Source organism: Sus scrofa, chromosome 3 (genome assembly GCF_054392235.1).
Source record: "Sus scrofa isolate SSC_HxYL_T2T_F1_AM1 chromosome 3, Sscrofa_HxYL_maternal_Yorkshire_Landrace_v2.0, whole genome shotgun sequence".
Lineage (NCBI taxonomy): Eukaryota > Metazoa > Chordata > Mammalia > Artiodactyla > Suidae > Sus > Sus scrofa.
Window position 1 is genome coordinate 104,952,044 of NC_139385.1, and position 16,108 is coordinate 104,968,151.

General features: G+C 38.5%; 1 protein-coding gene and 1 long non-coding RNA gene across 2 annotated transcripts in view; both read left to right on the top strand.

Annotated features, from left to right (window-relative positions):
* The window catches only part of FBXO11 (F-box protein 11), a 96,194-nt gene that overhangs the window by 68,867 nt on the left and 11,219 nt on the right, over nt 1-16,108 (top strand). Inside the window, exons 6-13 of the mRNA XM_003354838.6 lie at nt 1,067-1,150; nt 1,230-1,362; nt 2,360-2,466; nt 2,551-2,662; nt 2,742-2,848; nt 2,929-3,066; nt 14,557-14,774; nt 15,921-16,006. Coding sequence (XP_003354886.3) covers nt 1,067-1,150; nt 1,230-1,362; nt 2,360-2,466; nt 2,551-2,662; nt 2,742-2,848; nt 2,929-3,066; nt 14,557-14,774; nt 15,921-16,006 — 985 coding nt within the window. The remainder of the gene's footprint in view (nt 1-1,066; nt 1,151-1,229; nt 1,363-2,359; nt 2,467-2,550; nt 2,663-2,741; nt 2,849-2,928; nt 3,067-14,556; nt 14,775-15,920; nt 16,007-16,108) is intronic.
* On the top strand, nt 9,720-13,799 carry LOC146404822 (uncharacterized). Its single transcript, XR_014841998.1, has 2 exons — nt 9,720-12,987; nt 13,472-13,799. It is a non-coding gene; the product is annotated as an uncharacterized LOC146404822 (long non-coding RNA).

The window sequence follows — 16,108 nt, forward strand, 5'->3', positions numbered from 1 at the left end:
CTGAATTCCCAACCCACTGAGTGAGGCCAGGGATCAAACTGCATTCTCATGGGTGCTGGTCAGGTTTGTTTCCACTGTGCTACAGTAGGAACTCCCTGTATTAGTTATTTTTAAATAAAAATTCCTTTTTTAGGAATTCCCGTCCTGGCGCAGCAGAAATGAATCCAACTAGGAACAGACATGGCTCAGATCTGGTGTTGCTATGGCTCCAGCGTAGGCTGGCGGCTACAGCTCCAGTTAGACCCCTAGCCTGGGAACCTCCATGTGTCGCGGGTGCGGCCCTAAAAAAAAAAATTCTGTCTTTAAAATATAAACTCAAGAATAGGTTTTAGAGTTCCCTGGTGGCTCAACAAGTTAGGAATCTGTCATAATTGCTGCTGTGGCTCGAGTTTGATCCTTGGCCCAGGAACTAGTGCGTGTTGCAGGCACAGCCAAAAACAAAAAACAAAAAGAATAGGTTTCAAGCCAATGGACGTTTATCAACAAACAGAAGATTCAACAATTCATTTCACTACTGAGTATTTATTAATAATTTAAACAGTAGCAATAAGATCAGTTGCCTAAGAGTAGTTATTACTTTCCATGGATCAATTTGAACTTATATTTAAATTACTAGTGTTGAGTAGTTATTTAAAGTTTCACAACTTAATTTTCATATGGTCCTTTATGAATGGTTCTCAACTTGGGGGTGCTTTTGCTCCACCGGGGATGTTTGGCAGTGTGCAGAGACACTTTGGGTTGTCACAGCTGGAGAAGAGACTGCTACTGCTATCTAGTTAACAGAGTCCAGGGATGCCTCTGTTAACTACAGTGCACGAGAGAGCCCCAACAAAGAATTATCTGTCCCAAAATATCACTAGTGCTGAGGTTGACAAATTTTGTCCTGCTATGGGATATTACAAGTCATAAGCTATTTCATATTTTACATTGCAGTATGCAACAGAAAATTAATTGAACCAATAATTGTTTTTGATAATTAATAAAAAAGACCATACAGTACTAAAATAACTTGGACTATAGTGTTTATATTAGTAGTCAGTGTTTTTGTTTGTGTTTGATGTTTTAGTATAAAGGTGCACATGTAAAGCCAGGATTTGCTGAACATTTCTACAGTAACCCTGCAAGATATAAAGGAAGAGAAAATATGTTGGTATGTTTGATTTGTATTTTTCAGAGATTTAAAATGGTGACCTTACAGTTCTATACTGACACTTTTTTTTTTTTTTAAGTATTATGATACAATTGAAGATGCCCTTGGTGGCGTACAAGAAGCTCATTTTGATGGACTTATCTTTGTTCATTCTGGAATATATACTGATGAATGGATATATATTGAATCTCCAATCACCATGATTGGTGCAGGTATTTTGAAATGCATTGTCATTAAGATTTTAACATTTTACTTACATGATGGGTTTTTTAAATGCTTAGGTGACTTAATATCCAGATGAACGTTGATAATACCTTAATCGTAGCAAAAAAATAGGAAATATCATATTTATTTTATATGATGGAAATGAAAACTTCAAAGTTCAGAAATTGTAATTGTACCTATTTCTTTTTTTAGATGTATATATTCCTTGATGTTGTTATTCCCTTTGTCCAACTGCTTTAGTTGTTCGTTAAGGAGAGAAAAATATTTTATTTGTTAATTTTGTCTTTTTGGGGAGGATAATTTTGTCTTTTATTAATACAGATACTGATATTTTTATTACTGTGTTTTTAATGAAACAAATGTACTTTTAAAATACTTGGTATATTGATTCAAAGCTGTTTTTATGTTCAGGTTTCTGAGTATAAATGTAGTGTTTGTTGAACACTGATAAGTTATTTGAAGATTTATGCTATCTTTGGCATTTTTTTAAGGATACAGTAGTACACAGACCATTTTATTAGAAGTATTATTACTCATGCATTTGAATGTAATGGTACTCAAAAACACCTATGTTAAGTATGACTGCCTGTATGAAGGCCAATGAAATATAGTTATCTATCTGGTAAAATGAATATTAATCCTATCTACTCAATACTAAGATTCTTTAAAAGTTCCCTCATTAGGAGTTCCCTGGTAGCTTGCAGGTGGAGGATCCAGTCAATGTTTTTATGGCTGTGGCTCCAGTCACTGCCATGGTATGGGTTTGATCTTTGGCTCAGGAACTTCTGTACGTCACAGGTGTGGCTGAAAAAGGAAAAAAAGTTTTCTTTGCAAAAAAAAGTCCTCAATTTAAAAACAGTAAAAAGACTTCTACTGAATTATTAGTTTCATGGCAGAGTACTTCTGCTCTTTAAAGAAGTATTTTTAAATTTCCATTTCATCTGTCTCATAAAGGTAATGTGCTTTTAAATATTTTCTTCACAGCACCTGGAAAAGTAGCAGACAAAGTTATAATTGAAAACACTAGAGATTCAACCTTCGTATTTATGGAAGGTTCTGAGGATGCTTATGTTGGATATATGACAATAAGGGTAAGAAATTAAAATTTTTAAGTATATGTATGTAAATCATTAAGGCATTGCTTGTTTAATTCACACAAAATTTCTACTTTTCAGTTTAACCCTGATGACAAATCTGCTCAACACCACAATGCACACCACTGCTTAGAGATTACAGTAAATTGTAGCCCTATTATTGATCACTGTATCATCCGAAGTACTTGTACAGGTTAGTGTTCCTCTTACGTTTTATTATAAAATGAGTCACTGTCACCTGGTGGGTTTCTAGTTAATTCTTTGTCTTACAGTTGGCTCTGCAGTATGTGTTAGTGGTCAAGGAGCGTGTCCCACTATCAAGCACTGTAACATCAGTGACTGTGAAAATGTTGGACTTTATATAACAGATCATGCACAGGTATTTTTCAGTTTTGTCTTTTTTCTTTGCTAATTTTTTTTTTAGCACTACTAATGTTTGTTTGTGGTTGATTGTTGTAGGGAATATATGAGGATAATGAAATTTCCAATAATGCTTTAGCTGGGATTTGGGTTAAAAATCATGGAAACCCGATCATTAGAAGAAATCATATTCATCATGGACGTGATGTTGGTGTCTTCACATTTGATCATGGCATGGTAAGAGCATTTCTTCTTAATAGAAAAAGTGACTCATGTCAGTTAAATTTCAAATAGGCTTCAGCATTTTTTTCATCACCAAACTGTATGAATTGAAGAATATAGGTTTTAAAAAGATTTCAGAAGTTTCCATCGTGGCTCAGTGGTTAACAAATTCGACTAGTATCTGTGAGGATTCGGGTTCGAGCCCTGGTCTCAATGGGTTAAGGACCCAGTGTTGCTGTGAGCTGCGGCTGGGCTCGGATCCTGCGTTGCTATGTCCACGGCGTAGGACAATGGTTATAGCTCCGATTCGACCCCTAGGGAACCTCCATATGCCACCAGTTCAGCCCTAAAAAGCCAAAAGAAACAAAAAAAGAAAACAAAAAGATTTCAGTATAATATTTTTAAATCAGTATGTAATATCGATTCTCTGAATTCATGAATCTAACATTACATACATGTAGAGAAAGTGGAATCCTTAGGGAATTAATGTGATCTCTGAGGGGAGTAAGTTCTAATCCAGTAGCTCTCAAATGTAAATATGCATAAAAACCACCCAGAATATAGTAAATCAGAATTTTTAAGGATGGGGCTCAGGATATGCCCGTTTTTTTTTTTTTTTTTTTTTTTGGGCCCCACCCATGGCATATGGAAGTTTCTGGGCCGGGGATCAAACCCGTGCCTCAGCAGAGACAATACCAGATCCTTAACCCCCTGTGCCACAGCAGCAACTCCAGGATATGCATTTTTAATAAACACCATAGGTGAGTTTAATGTAGGTTGTCTGTAGACTACCCTTTGAGAAGCAGTAGTTCACCATTTGATTTCCATTTTCTTCCTCTTAATTTTTTTTTTTAAACTGGTAGAACTTTTTTTTTTTTTTGTCTTGTCTTTTTAGGGCCGCACCTGCGGCATATGGAGGTTCCCAGACTTAGGGGTCCATTCGGAGCTGTTGCTGCCAGCCTATGCCAGGGCCACAGCAACAGCAGATCCAAGCCGCATTTGCAACCTACACCACAGCTCACAGCAACGCCAGATCTTTAACCCACTGAGCAAGGCCAGGGATCAAACCTGCAACCTCATGGTTCCTAGTCAGATTCGTTTCCGCTGTGCCATGATGGGAACTCCAACTGGTAGAACTTTAGTAAGAAATACAATGATGATAATATATTGATTCTAAAACTGTTATGTAGCAGGTAATTAGGCATCTTTATGGATCATACTGTGTTTTAGATACTACCAGGTCATTTTCCACAGTTTTTAGAGATAAGACCTTTTGAGCTCTCTTAGGCCGCTATTTCAAAATAATGTTCTTGGGTGCCTAGTTAGGTATTCTTTTCATTTAACGTCTGATTTTTGTTGAAGTATTTTTTAAGTGCTAGTACAGCATTGACAACACTTTTTGTTAAGGAATTAGATAGGATAGGAGATGGTGACAGGGCATGGTGATGTTTTGTTGCTATTATATGATCATTAACCAGGCAATTTAGCAGTGTCAGATATCATATACAGATTGTAGATTTGTGGACATTCCCTTATGGCGCAGCAGGTTGGGCATCCAGCATTACTGTAGCTGTGGCACAGATCGAAAATATGGCATGGGTTTGACCTCTGGCCTAGAAACTTCCATATGCACTGGGTGTACCCCTCCTCCCCCCAAAAAAATCCCATTGTTAGTTTGCTAAGGACATTTTTCATTTTTATTGTTTGTGCCTAAAACCTTAATGTAGAACTCTTTTTCAAAACTGAACTAGACCATGAAGAGTAAGTACCCTTTTATCAAATTCTGATTAGACTTAAAACTTAAATAGCTTCAGACCACCTGATTCATTATATTCTTGGGGTAGCTGTAACCTGGGAAAAACAGTTCACCTAAAACTCAAGGTATATATAGTTGGGGCCTTTGGATGAGAAAGCACAGTGGTGATGATCACTTGCTTCCCCAGCTAGAATTTAAAACCTGACATTATCTTGTGAATTTTAGCTCTTTTTACAAAGGAGTGGGTAGGGGAGTTTCGGGAATTAGGGTATCTGGGCAAAAGTGTGGAGGCTCTCCAAACCTAAGAGTCTTAAGAAGCTCTCTTCCCTTAGAGTCTCGTATTGGCTGTAGTTTTTTTTTTTTTTTTTTTAGGGATGCACCCGCGATATATGAAAGTTCCCAGGTCAAATTGGAGCTGCAGCTGCTGGTCTGCACTACAGCCACAGCCACCTGGGAATCTGAGCTATGTCTGTGACCTACACTGCAGCTTGATGCAGATCCTTAACACACTGAGTGAGGCCAGGGATGGAACCTGCATCCTCATGGATACTAGTCAGGTTCGTTACCTCTGAGTCACAACAGGAACTCTGGCAATAACTCTTAAATAGAACTCATATTAATATTTTATGGAATCCTATAGGTAGATATTTTCCATTAAGGATGGATGAGGAGGGAGTTCCCTGGTGGGTCAGTGGGTTAAGGATCTGGCATTATCACTGCTGTGGCTGGGTTTGATCCTTGGCCTAAGAACTTCTGCATGCCATGGATGTGGCCAAAAAAAAAAAAAAAAAAAAAAAAAGGATTGATAAAGAGATTTGTAAAGTATTACAGATTTATAAGGGGAAAAAGCACATCCTGGACCTATCATCTGTTTTAGAATTGTGTTTTAGAGTATCTTCAAAATCCTTTTGGTAGAATGTTCTTCTATTCCAAGTATTCTTTGTGTTGGCAGCCCATGATTGATAGAATGACATCATTAAAGCTAACCTTGTTAAAATTTGACTTTTTTTTTTTTTAAAGAACTTCAGAGAACATCAGAGTATGTATTTAAACAAGTTTCTGTACTATTATCTTATTTTTTTTTAAATTTTTTTTTTTAGGGCTGCTCCCTTGGCATATGGAAGTTCCCCGGCTAGGGGTCGAATCAGAGCTACACCTCCTGGCCTACACCATAGTCACAGAAATGCCAGGTCCAAGTGGTGTCTGCAACCTACACTGCAGCTCACAGCAACGCCATATCCTTAACCCACTGAGCGAAGCCAGGGATAGAACCCATGTCCTCATGGATACTAGTTAGGTTTGTTTCCACTGAACCACAACAGGAGCTTCTATGTCTTTAAATATATTCATATTAATTGTTTTTTTTCCTCTGAAATTATCTTTCTTTTTACTTGTCTGTGACCTACTTAGAATTGAAATTCCTGGAATTCCTATGGTAGCACAGTGGTAACAAATCCACTGGTATCCATGGGGACTCAGGCTCGATCCCTGGCCTTACTCAGTGGGTTAAGGATCCAGCGTTGCTGTGAACTGCAGTGTAGATCACAGATATGGCTTGGATTCTGGTGTTACTGTGGCTGTGGCATAGGCCAGCACTGTAGCTCAGATTTAACCCCTAGCCTGGGAACTTCCACATGCCAAGGGAGCGGCCCTAAAAAGCTTAAAAAAAAAAAAAAAAATGAAGAAAAATGTAAACTCCTGTATTTGTAAGAATGAATCATAAAAGAACTTCTACTCTTTATTTATTTTAAAGAATTAATGTTTTTGGAGTTCCTCAGTGGCCTAGTGGTTAAAGATTGGTGTTGTCACTGCTGTGGTGCAGGTTTGATCCCTGGCCCAGGTGTTACCACTACAGTGGCTTGGTGCACTCCTGTGACACTGGTTCAGTCCCTGGCCTGGGAACTTCTACATGCTACAGGTACATTCGAAAAAAAAGATGAGATCTTTCTTTTTCTTTTACATAACCACAGTGCCAGTCTCCTGAAAGTAATTTTTCTATCAATGATTACAGTTCCCCAATTCCTTTTAATAGTCAATCTATTGCAGTGTTGTTTTCATAAAATAGGGAGTTCCTGTTGCGGTTCAGCAGGTCACAAACCTGACTGGTATCCATGAGGATATGGGTTCGATCTCTGGCCTTGCTCAGTGCATTAAGGATCTGGCATTGCCATGAGCCGTGGTGTAGGTCACAGACATGGCTCAGATCCCTAGTTGCTGTGGCTGTGGAGTAGGTTGGCAGGTGCAGCTCTGAACCTGCACTCTGGACCTCTGGTCCAGGAATTTCTATGAGGTGCAGATTCGGTCCTTAAAAAAAAAACAAACCTAAATACCATATCAATGCCAAATTGTTATAACATTTTTGAGACATTTATTCTGTTTGTGAATTTAACTCATGATAGGTTGACAAGTGACTGACTATGTCAAAATATGGTTGTCCTCTCCCCTCATTTCACTTTACGTTGGATAGTCCCCCTTAGATAGGACATAGAAGTTTTGGATGACAGCAGTGGCATGTTAGTGCATTTTCTTCTTCAGATTTACTTCTTGTGCCAGTTATTTCTTTTCTTTTTTTTTTTTTTTTTTTTTTTTTTGTCTTTTCTAAGGCCGCACATGCAGCATATGGAGGTTCCCAGGCTAGGGGTCTAATCGGAGCTGTAGTCGCCAGCCTACGCCAGAGCCACAGCAACTCAGGATCCAAGCAGTGTTTGCAACCCACACAACAGCTCACAGCAACACCAGCTCCTCAACCCACCAAGCCAGGCCAGGGATCAAACCCGCGACCTCATGGTTCCCAGTCGGATTTGTTAACCTCTGAGCCTCGACAGGAATTCCCTAAGTTATTTCTATGAAAATATTACTGTGGGAGTATTTCCTTCCTCTCCTGTGTTCTAGTCATGACACTGAATCTCAAAAAAAAGGCTGGACTTGATTTTTAGAAAAGTTACTTGGGGAAACTTGCTAAAGGTATAAGGTAACATTTGCTAGCTCTCAGAATCTTATTCTTCATTATCTAGTATCACAGTATTTGGCATGTGTTTGATTATAGTTTGGGGTTATAGAAGTTTATTTCAGTGAAGGTAGCATTTTTTTTTCTCTCTACTTTGCATTCTTGTTTTATTTGGAGAGTTTTAAGAGGAACTCTTGAATGAATGAAGACTTTTCGCTTCAAAAAATTTTTAATAAAAAACTTAAGTCTCACCTTTCATTTTTGTATCAGTGTTAACTTTGTAACTTGATAGAATGATAATTTTCAGGATGATTTTTGTTGTATGTGGCAGAAATTTAGAAAGCTTGTGCTGAAAAGTTAACAAGCTCTTATTTTAAAATATAGAAAATATTCTTCTGGTAGGGAAATAAATCATTTAATAATATGAGGTAAGGAGTTCCCGTTGTGTCTCAGTGGTTACCGAATCTGACTAGGAACCATGGGGTTGTGGATTCGATTGTTGGTCTTGCTCGGTGGGTTAAGGGTCTGGCATTGCCGTGAGCTGTGGTGTAGGTCGCAGACGCGGCTTGGATCTGGCGTTGCTGTGGCTGTGGCGTAGGCTGGCAGCTGCAGCTCCAATTAGACCCCTAGCCTGGGAACCTCCATATGCTGCGGGAGCGGCCCTAGAAAAGGCAAAAAGACCAAAACAAATTAAAAATATAAATAAATAAAATTAAATATGAGGTAGTCCAGTAAAATCTCCATACCTTTGGAGGGTTGTTTTTCTGTTTTGTTTTTTTTAAAAGGGCCACACCTGCGGCATATGGAAGTTTCCAGGCTAGGGGTTGAGTTAAGCTGCAGCTGCTGGCGTGTGCCCACAGCAGCGTGGGATCTGAGCTACGTCTGCAACCTACACTACAGCTCACAGCAACGCTGGATCCTTTAACCCACTGAGCCAGGCCAGGGATCAAACTCATGGATACTAGTCGGATTCCTAACCCACTGTGCTACAACAGGAATTATGTTGGAGTTTTTGTGGTTTGCATCTTAAAAGGCAGAGTACAATTCGGTCTGTCTTTCTGCTTAAAGTTCTGTATTACTTTCAATAAAGGCATTTCCAAATAAAACAGATTTCAATAAAGGCATTTCCAAATAAAACAGATACATTTCATTAAAATTTATTTTAAAGCAAAATACATTAACTGAATCCTTTAATCCATAATAATAGGTAAGTTTTCTTGTGATATCATAAAACTATATGTCATTCACTTGTCCTTTCTGAATGTAATCACAGTTGTAGCAATGTTAAGATGGTTCTGGATTAAAAACATAAGAATTTTTTTTAATTTTTGCTCCTTTTCTTGAAGGTAACCTTAAAACAAAAGATACAGATTACAGTGCCCATCTTTGATGGAACTAGGGGTCATTTTTATCCTCCAATCTAAATTACAGTATGGTAAATAACCATGTGCCTGTGACCATGGCAAGCAGTCTGGATTAGAGTAGGTTATAAAACCTGCTTATGGAGTTCCTGTCATGGCTCAGTGGTTAAAGAACCCAACTAGCATTCATGAGTATGCAGGTTCAAACCCTGGCCTCGCTCAGTGGGTTAAGGATTTGGTGTTTCCATGAGCTGTGGTGTAGGTCACAGACACAGATCCTGTGTTGCTGTGGCCCTGGGGTAGGCCGGTGGCTACAGTGCCAACTTGACTCCTAGGCTGGGAACTTCCATATGCTGTGGGTGCAGTCCTAAAAAGACAAAAAGACCAAAAAAAACCAAAAAACCCCTGCTTTTATATATATATATATATATATATATATATATATTTTTTTTTTTTTTTTTTTTTTTTTTTTTTTTTGCTTTGTAGGGCTGCACCTGCTGCATATGGAAGTTCCCAGACTAGGGGTTGAATTGGAGATTGGAGTTGCAGCTGCCAGCCTACATCACAGCCATGGCAACACTGGATCCTTAACCCACTGAGCAAGGCCAGGGATCAAACCCACATCCTCACGGATACGCATTCGTTACCATTGTGCCCCAGTGGGAACTCCAATAAATTGGTAAACTTAATGTGAATATGAACATATTAAGAAGTGATTTGAAAGAACTAGTAGCAAGTTCAGGATAGAACTATCACTAGAGATCTAAGCAAAAGAAAAAAACAAGGTAATTACTCACTTCAGGGAAAACTAAAGGTTGTATAGCAAAGAACATATGCTTTATGGCTGAGCTCTAAATAGCACACTAGCCTAACCAAAATTTTGATATAACTACATTGGAAGGATACAATATGTGAATGTATGATGGGGGATCAAATGGTAGGAGAGCAAAATTTCATCTTCCGTAATAGGAAGTCACCAAGTAATAAATACCTAAAACTGCAGACTCAGGATAAAGCAATACAAGTTTTTTTATTTTTTTTATTTTTTTATTTTTATTTTTTATTTTCCCACTGTACAGCAAGGGGGTCAGGTTAATACAAGTTTTATATGGAGGTTGAAGGTCCCACTGTAGCACAGTGGGTTAATGATCCAGCTTGTCTCTGTGGAGGTGCCAGTTCAATCCCCAGCCTGGTTTGAGGATTCAGTGTTGGCTACAGCTGTGGTGTAGGTTGTAGCTCCAGCTCAGATTTAATCCCTGGCCCAGGAACTTCCATATGCCATGGGTGTGGCAGAAAAGGGGGATGGGAAGTGTGGAGGTAAATCAAAATAATTAGCTTAAATAATGACAGTGGGGGCCTCTGGATAAGGGAAAATGAAGAGGGGGGCTTCTGCTTGCCTTAGTAACCTTGTGGATCTAATTGATTCTCTTAACTGTACAAAATTGAAACTTAAAACAGAAAGAGCATCCCTGCATTTGAAAAATGTTTAGTAGATATACTATAGCAAAGTACTTTCAGTACTCTGTGTTAAACTAGTATAGCCAGGATACAACAGTGGCCTGTTACTGGAATCTTCATGGAAGCCCAGTAAATAGCATACTTTTTCCTGCCATGTTCTGAACAAATTATAAAATCCACGAAGTCCATGAGGAGCCTGAATTATCAACCTCATTAATCTTAAAGGGTAAATTGGAGGTTACAGCTTGGAATGAGAACCAAATGGGTCTGTTTAACCAAACACCAAAATTAAATAAGCTTATCTACTTAGTCACAGGCACTCTTCATGGAGTAGTAACAGAAGGCATGCTCCCTTGATGGGAGCTCATTTCCATGAGGAAAGGGGTGACACTGAATTGAGCATACTCAGTTTATTTTTTCATAAGTTTACCATTCAGATATGTCATTCAATTCTTGGCAGAGAGAAACTAACTGAGCTCTCTTCTCGATGATGAAACCATCAGAATTGTTCCAATCTGACACTTTTAGTCTAGCCTCTTTTAGAAGTTGTTTCTGTTTCCTTGATGCTTCGTTTTGCCATAATAGACTCTGAATACACCTGGTGTATATAAAAAAATCAAAGACGGAAAAACATTTTTATATTTTAAGAAGCTATTTTTTATGCAATCCCCCAATTTTTTAAAGGAATAAGATTATAATCCATATGTTAATAGGTAAGTTATAGGTGATTTGTACTTTACTTGTGGAGAATGAAACCTGGAAACTTTTTTTTTTTTAGGGCAGCACCCACGGCTTATAGAAGTTCCCAGACTAGGGGTCGAATTGGAGCTACAGTTGCAGCCCACAGCCACAGCAGCAACGCAAGATCCAAGCTGCCTCTGCAACCTGCACCACAGCTGACAGCAATGCCAGATCCTTAACCCACTGAGTAAGGCCAGGGATCAAACCTGCATCCTCATGGATCCTAGTCAGTTTCATTACTGCTGAGCCACAACAGAAACTCCCTGAAAGCTACTTTTAAATATTCTCAGAGATCTCTTTTCTTAAAGAGTTAAATATGTAATGTGTTAGAATACTCAGAATTATATCCTGTTTTAAACCTCTACTAGACTGGGCAAAAAGTTTATCAAGTCCTACTTGAGTGCTTGCCATGTGTAAAGTCTTATATAGATGCTCCAGAAGATAGTATAGTCCTTTCTCTTCAGGAGCTTATGATCAGGTAAAAATAGATATGACAAACGCAGTACAACATAGTACATGGAGGTAGTATAAAAAAAAAATACTTAGTGTGGAGTTCCCACTATGGTGCAACGGGACTGGTGGTGTCTTGGGAGCACTGGGATGCAGGTTAGATCCCCAGCCAAGCACAGTGGGTTAAGGATCCTGTGTTGCCACAGCTGCAGTTTAGGTAACAACTATAGCTCAGATCTGATCCCTGGCCTGGGAATGCCAGTGCTGCAGGGTGGCCAAAAAAGAAAATACTTAGTGCTGAAGGGGATTCAGAAAGAGGAGAACACATTCATTTTGGCGGGGGGCAGCAAATCTGTGCCAGGAATCAAATCTGTGTCACAGCAGCTACCCAAGCTGCTGCAGTGACAATGCTGAATCCTCAACCCACTTCTCCACGAGGGAAATCCCAACACTCAGTTTTTGAAGGGAGATAGGCAAGGAGGAGGAAATGGCTTTTAGAGATCTCATCGAAATTTCTCAATTTTTGGAATACTGCTCAGCTATAAAAAAGAAAATTATGCCGTTTGCAGCAACATGGATGGAACTAGAGAGACTCGTAGTAAGTGAAGTAAGTCAGAAAGAGAAAGACAAATACCATATGGCATCACTTATATCTGGAATCTAATATATGGCACAAATGAACCTTTCCACAGAAAAGAAAATCATGGACATGGAGAACAGATTTATGGTTGCCGAGGGATAGAGGGAGTGGGATGGACTGGGGATTTGGGGTTAATAGATGCAAACTATTGCCTTTGGAATGGATAAGCAGTGAGATCCTGGGGTAGAGCACTGGGAACTATCTAGTCACTTATGATGGAGCATGATAGAGAAAAAAATGTATACGTGTATGTGTGACTGGGTCACCTCGTACAGTAGAAAATTGGCGCAACACTGTAAACCAGCTATAATGGAAAAAATAAAAATCATTATTAAGAAGAATAAATTTCTCATTTTTCCGTCTAATATTCAGTCTGAGTCTTAGAACTTAGAATATCAGTATTACAGTAGCTTTTATCCTCATTTAAAAGTAAATATATCCATTATAGAAAATTTAAGAAATTTAAAAACGTGTAAAGGATACAGTAAGCATCCATAACACCTTAATTAATCATACCCTTATATTCTTTTTTTTTTGTCTTTTGTTGTTGCTATTTCTTGGGCCGCTCCCGCGGCATATGGAGGTTCCCAGGGGTTGAATCAGAGCTGCAGCCACCGGCCTATACCAGAGCCACAGCAACGCGGGATCCGAGCCGCGTCTGCAACCTACACCACAGCTCACGGCAACGCCGGATCGTTAACCCACTGAGCAAGGGCGGGGACCGAACCCGCAACCTCATGGTTCCTAGTCGGATTCGTTAACCACTGCGCCACGACGGGAACTCCATACCCTTATATTCTTATTTCATCAAAGTTAGTTTTTCTTCAAATGAAACTGAGATCATCCAGTATACTATATTGAAGTGTACTGTCTTGAAATATATACTGTTTTCATTTAACATGATAGCATGTGTAACATGAGCATAAGCCTTCAACAACATTTTATTTAGCCAGTTTCCTATTATTGGGCTAAAGTAAACTTATTTTGTATGTCTTTTTCTGTAGTCTTTATCTCAAGTCAGTTTTTTTTGTTGTTGCTTTTTAGGGCTGCACCTTTGGTGTATGGAGGTTCCCAGGCTAGGGCTAGAATCTGAGCTACAGTTGCCAGCCACAGCCACAGCAACACCAGATCCGAGCCGCATCTGCAGTCTACACCACAGCAATTGCCAGATCCTTAACCACTGAGGGAGGCCAGCAATTGAACCCACAACTCGTGGTCACTAGTCGGATTTTTTTCCGCTGCACCATGACAGGAACTACCAAGTAAACTTTTTAGAAGTTATTTCTTCGGAAATTTTTAAAGCTGTGTGTGTTTATTTTCTTTTTTTTTGTTTGTTTGTTTTGTTTGTTTGTTTATTTTCTTTAGTACCTAAATAAACTTTTTTTTTGAAAGATATATACTTGGTAATTGTATTTATATTTGCGTTTATTGAGTAAATCTTTCCCTATTCTTTCTTGGCTTTTTTTTTTTTTTCTTTTTCTTTTTTTTTTTTTTAGATAATGCCTGCATCTGAAGCATATGAAAGTTCCCAGACCAGGGACCTACAGCACAGCTGTAGCAACACTGGATCCTTTAACCTACTGCACTGGGCCTGGCAGCAAACCCATGCCTCCACGGTGACTCAAGGTTCTGCAGTCAGATTCTTAACCCACCGCACTGTGGGGGGAACTCCTCTTTTCTAGCTTTAGATTTGTAGTTCTCTGTTTTACTAAAATATTTAATATTTATCATTTAAAAATTAATGTAGAAAAAAATAAAAAATAAAAATTAATATAGAAGTTCCCACTGTGGCACAGTGGGATCAGTGCTGTCTCTGGAGCACTAGGACACAGGTTCAATCTCCAGCCTGGCACAGTGGGTTAAGGATCCAGTGTTGGTGCAGCTACTGGTGTTGGTAACAACTGTGTGCAATGTTGGTGCTGGTCACAACTGTCACTCAGATCTGATTCCTGGCCAGAGAGTTCCTTATGCTACAGGGTGGCCAAAAAAGAAAAAAAATTTAAAAACTTAATGTATATCTGTTTGTTTCATGCTTAATTAGCGCTTGAATGTTTCTGATACTTAATTTGAGGTATACATTAAAAAGATTTTTTAATGTCATTTCTTTTTGGAAAGTAGCCTAACCTACAGGTTTAATTTCTATATTTTCTAGGGTTACTTTGAAAGTTGCAACATACACAGAAACAGGATAGCAGGCTTTGAAGTAAAAGCCTATGCTAACCCTACAGTGGTTCGATGTGAAATTCATCATGGTCAGACTGGAGGAATATATGTTCATGAAAAAGGAAGAGGACAATTCATAGAGAATAAAATCTATGCAAACAACTTTGCAGGTGTATGGATTACCTCAAATAGTGACCCAACAATAAGGTATTTATATATAAATATAGATGGAAACTGCTTTTTCAACTTTGTGTTTTGAATTATTAGAGTAGTTAAAATAGCTTTAATTCTTATTGTTTTTCCAAGACACCTGACTACTGTAAAATAGATTTTTATTAGTGATCTAAGCCATGCAAGATACTTTTTATGAATAATTGCAAATGCCATGATTTTATTTTAAATTCATCAAACTGTACTGTAAATGAGTAAATAGAGCTGTGATCTTCCTTTGGAATCTGAATGTTGTCTTCTTTTTTTTTTTTCTCCTGAGAGTCAGCAGATAGAATAACTCAGGAAATTATCTCACAGATACTTGGACAGAGAGACCAAGAATAACAAAAAGTCAAAACTTCAAGCTGTCACTTTTTTTTAATAGTTTTCATCAGTCCCTCTGGCCACAGTAAGGAAGCAAACAGATCCAGACTTGAAGGCACTGGTTAAGAATGTAGAGCAGAGCTGCTCTAATTTAATCAAAAACCATGAATATTTTTGCCAGAGTTTTTTTCCACTGGCTTTATAAAGATCGATTACGTGATTTCCATTTTATTAATACTCAGCAAATGTTTATAGATCAGCTAAAAAAAATCTTTTAAATGTATTAGGTTTTTTGTTTTTTTTTTTCTCTCTCTTTTTTTGTTCTTCAGGGCCACACTCATGGCATATGGAGGTTCCCAGGCTAGGGGTCAAATCGGAGCTACAGCTGCCAGCCTACACCACAGCCACAGCAACGTATGATCCGAGCCTAGTCGTGACCTACACCACAGCTCACTGTAACGCCAGATCCTTAACCCACTGAGTGAGACCAGGGATCAAACCCGCAACCTCATGGTTCCTAGTCGGATTCATTTCTGCTGTGCCACAACAGGAACTCCTAAATATATCCATTTTTTTGAGGGGGATATTTAAGCATGCTATTTTGTCTCAAATACTAGGTGACTTTTCCAAAGTTTTTGGGTCTTAGAACTAGAAAACAAATCATCTAGTTCCTCATTTCATTGTTTAGGAAACTGAGACTCAAAGAAGTTAAATAATTTTCTAAGGTCACATGAACATGAGTGGCCTTAGAATTAATTGTATAAAACAAGCTAGCTTTTCTGAATAGATGCTTTTTGGTTTTTTCCCACATAATTATAGGGGGAATTCTATATTTAATGGAAATCAGGGGGGAGTTTACATCTTTGGTGATGGACGAGGCCTTATTGAAGGAAATGACATTTATGGTAAGCATGTGGTTTTGTTCTATAAAATTTTAGAGCTTAGCCTGTTTTCCTGACATTAGCAAGTAGACCACTTGGAAACTATCTGAGGAGAACTGATCCAGT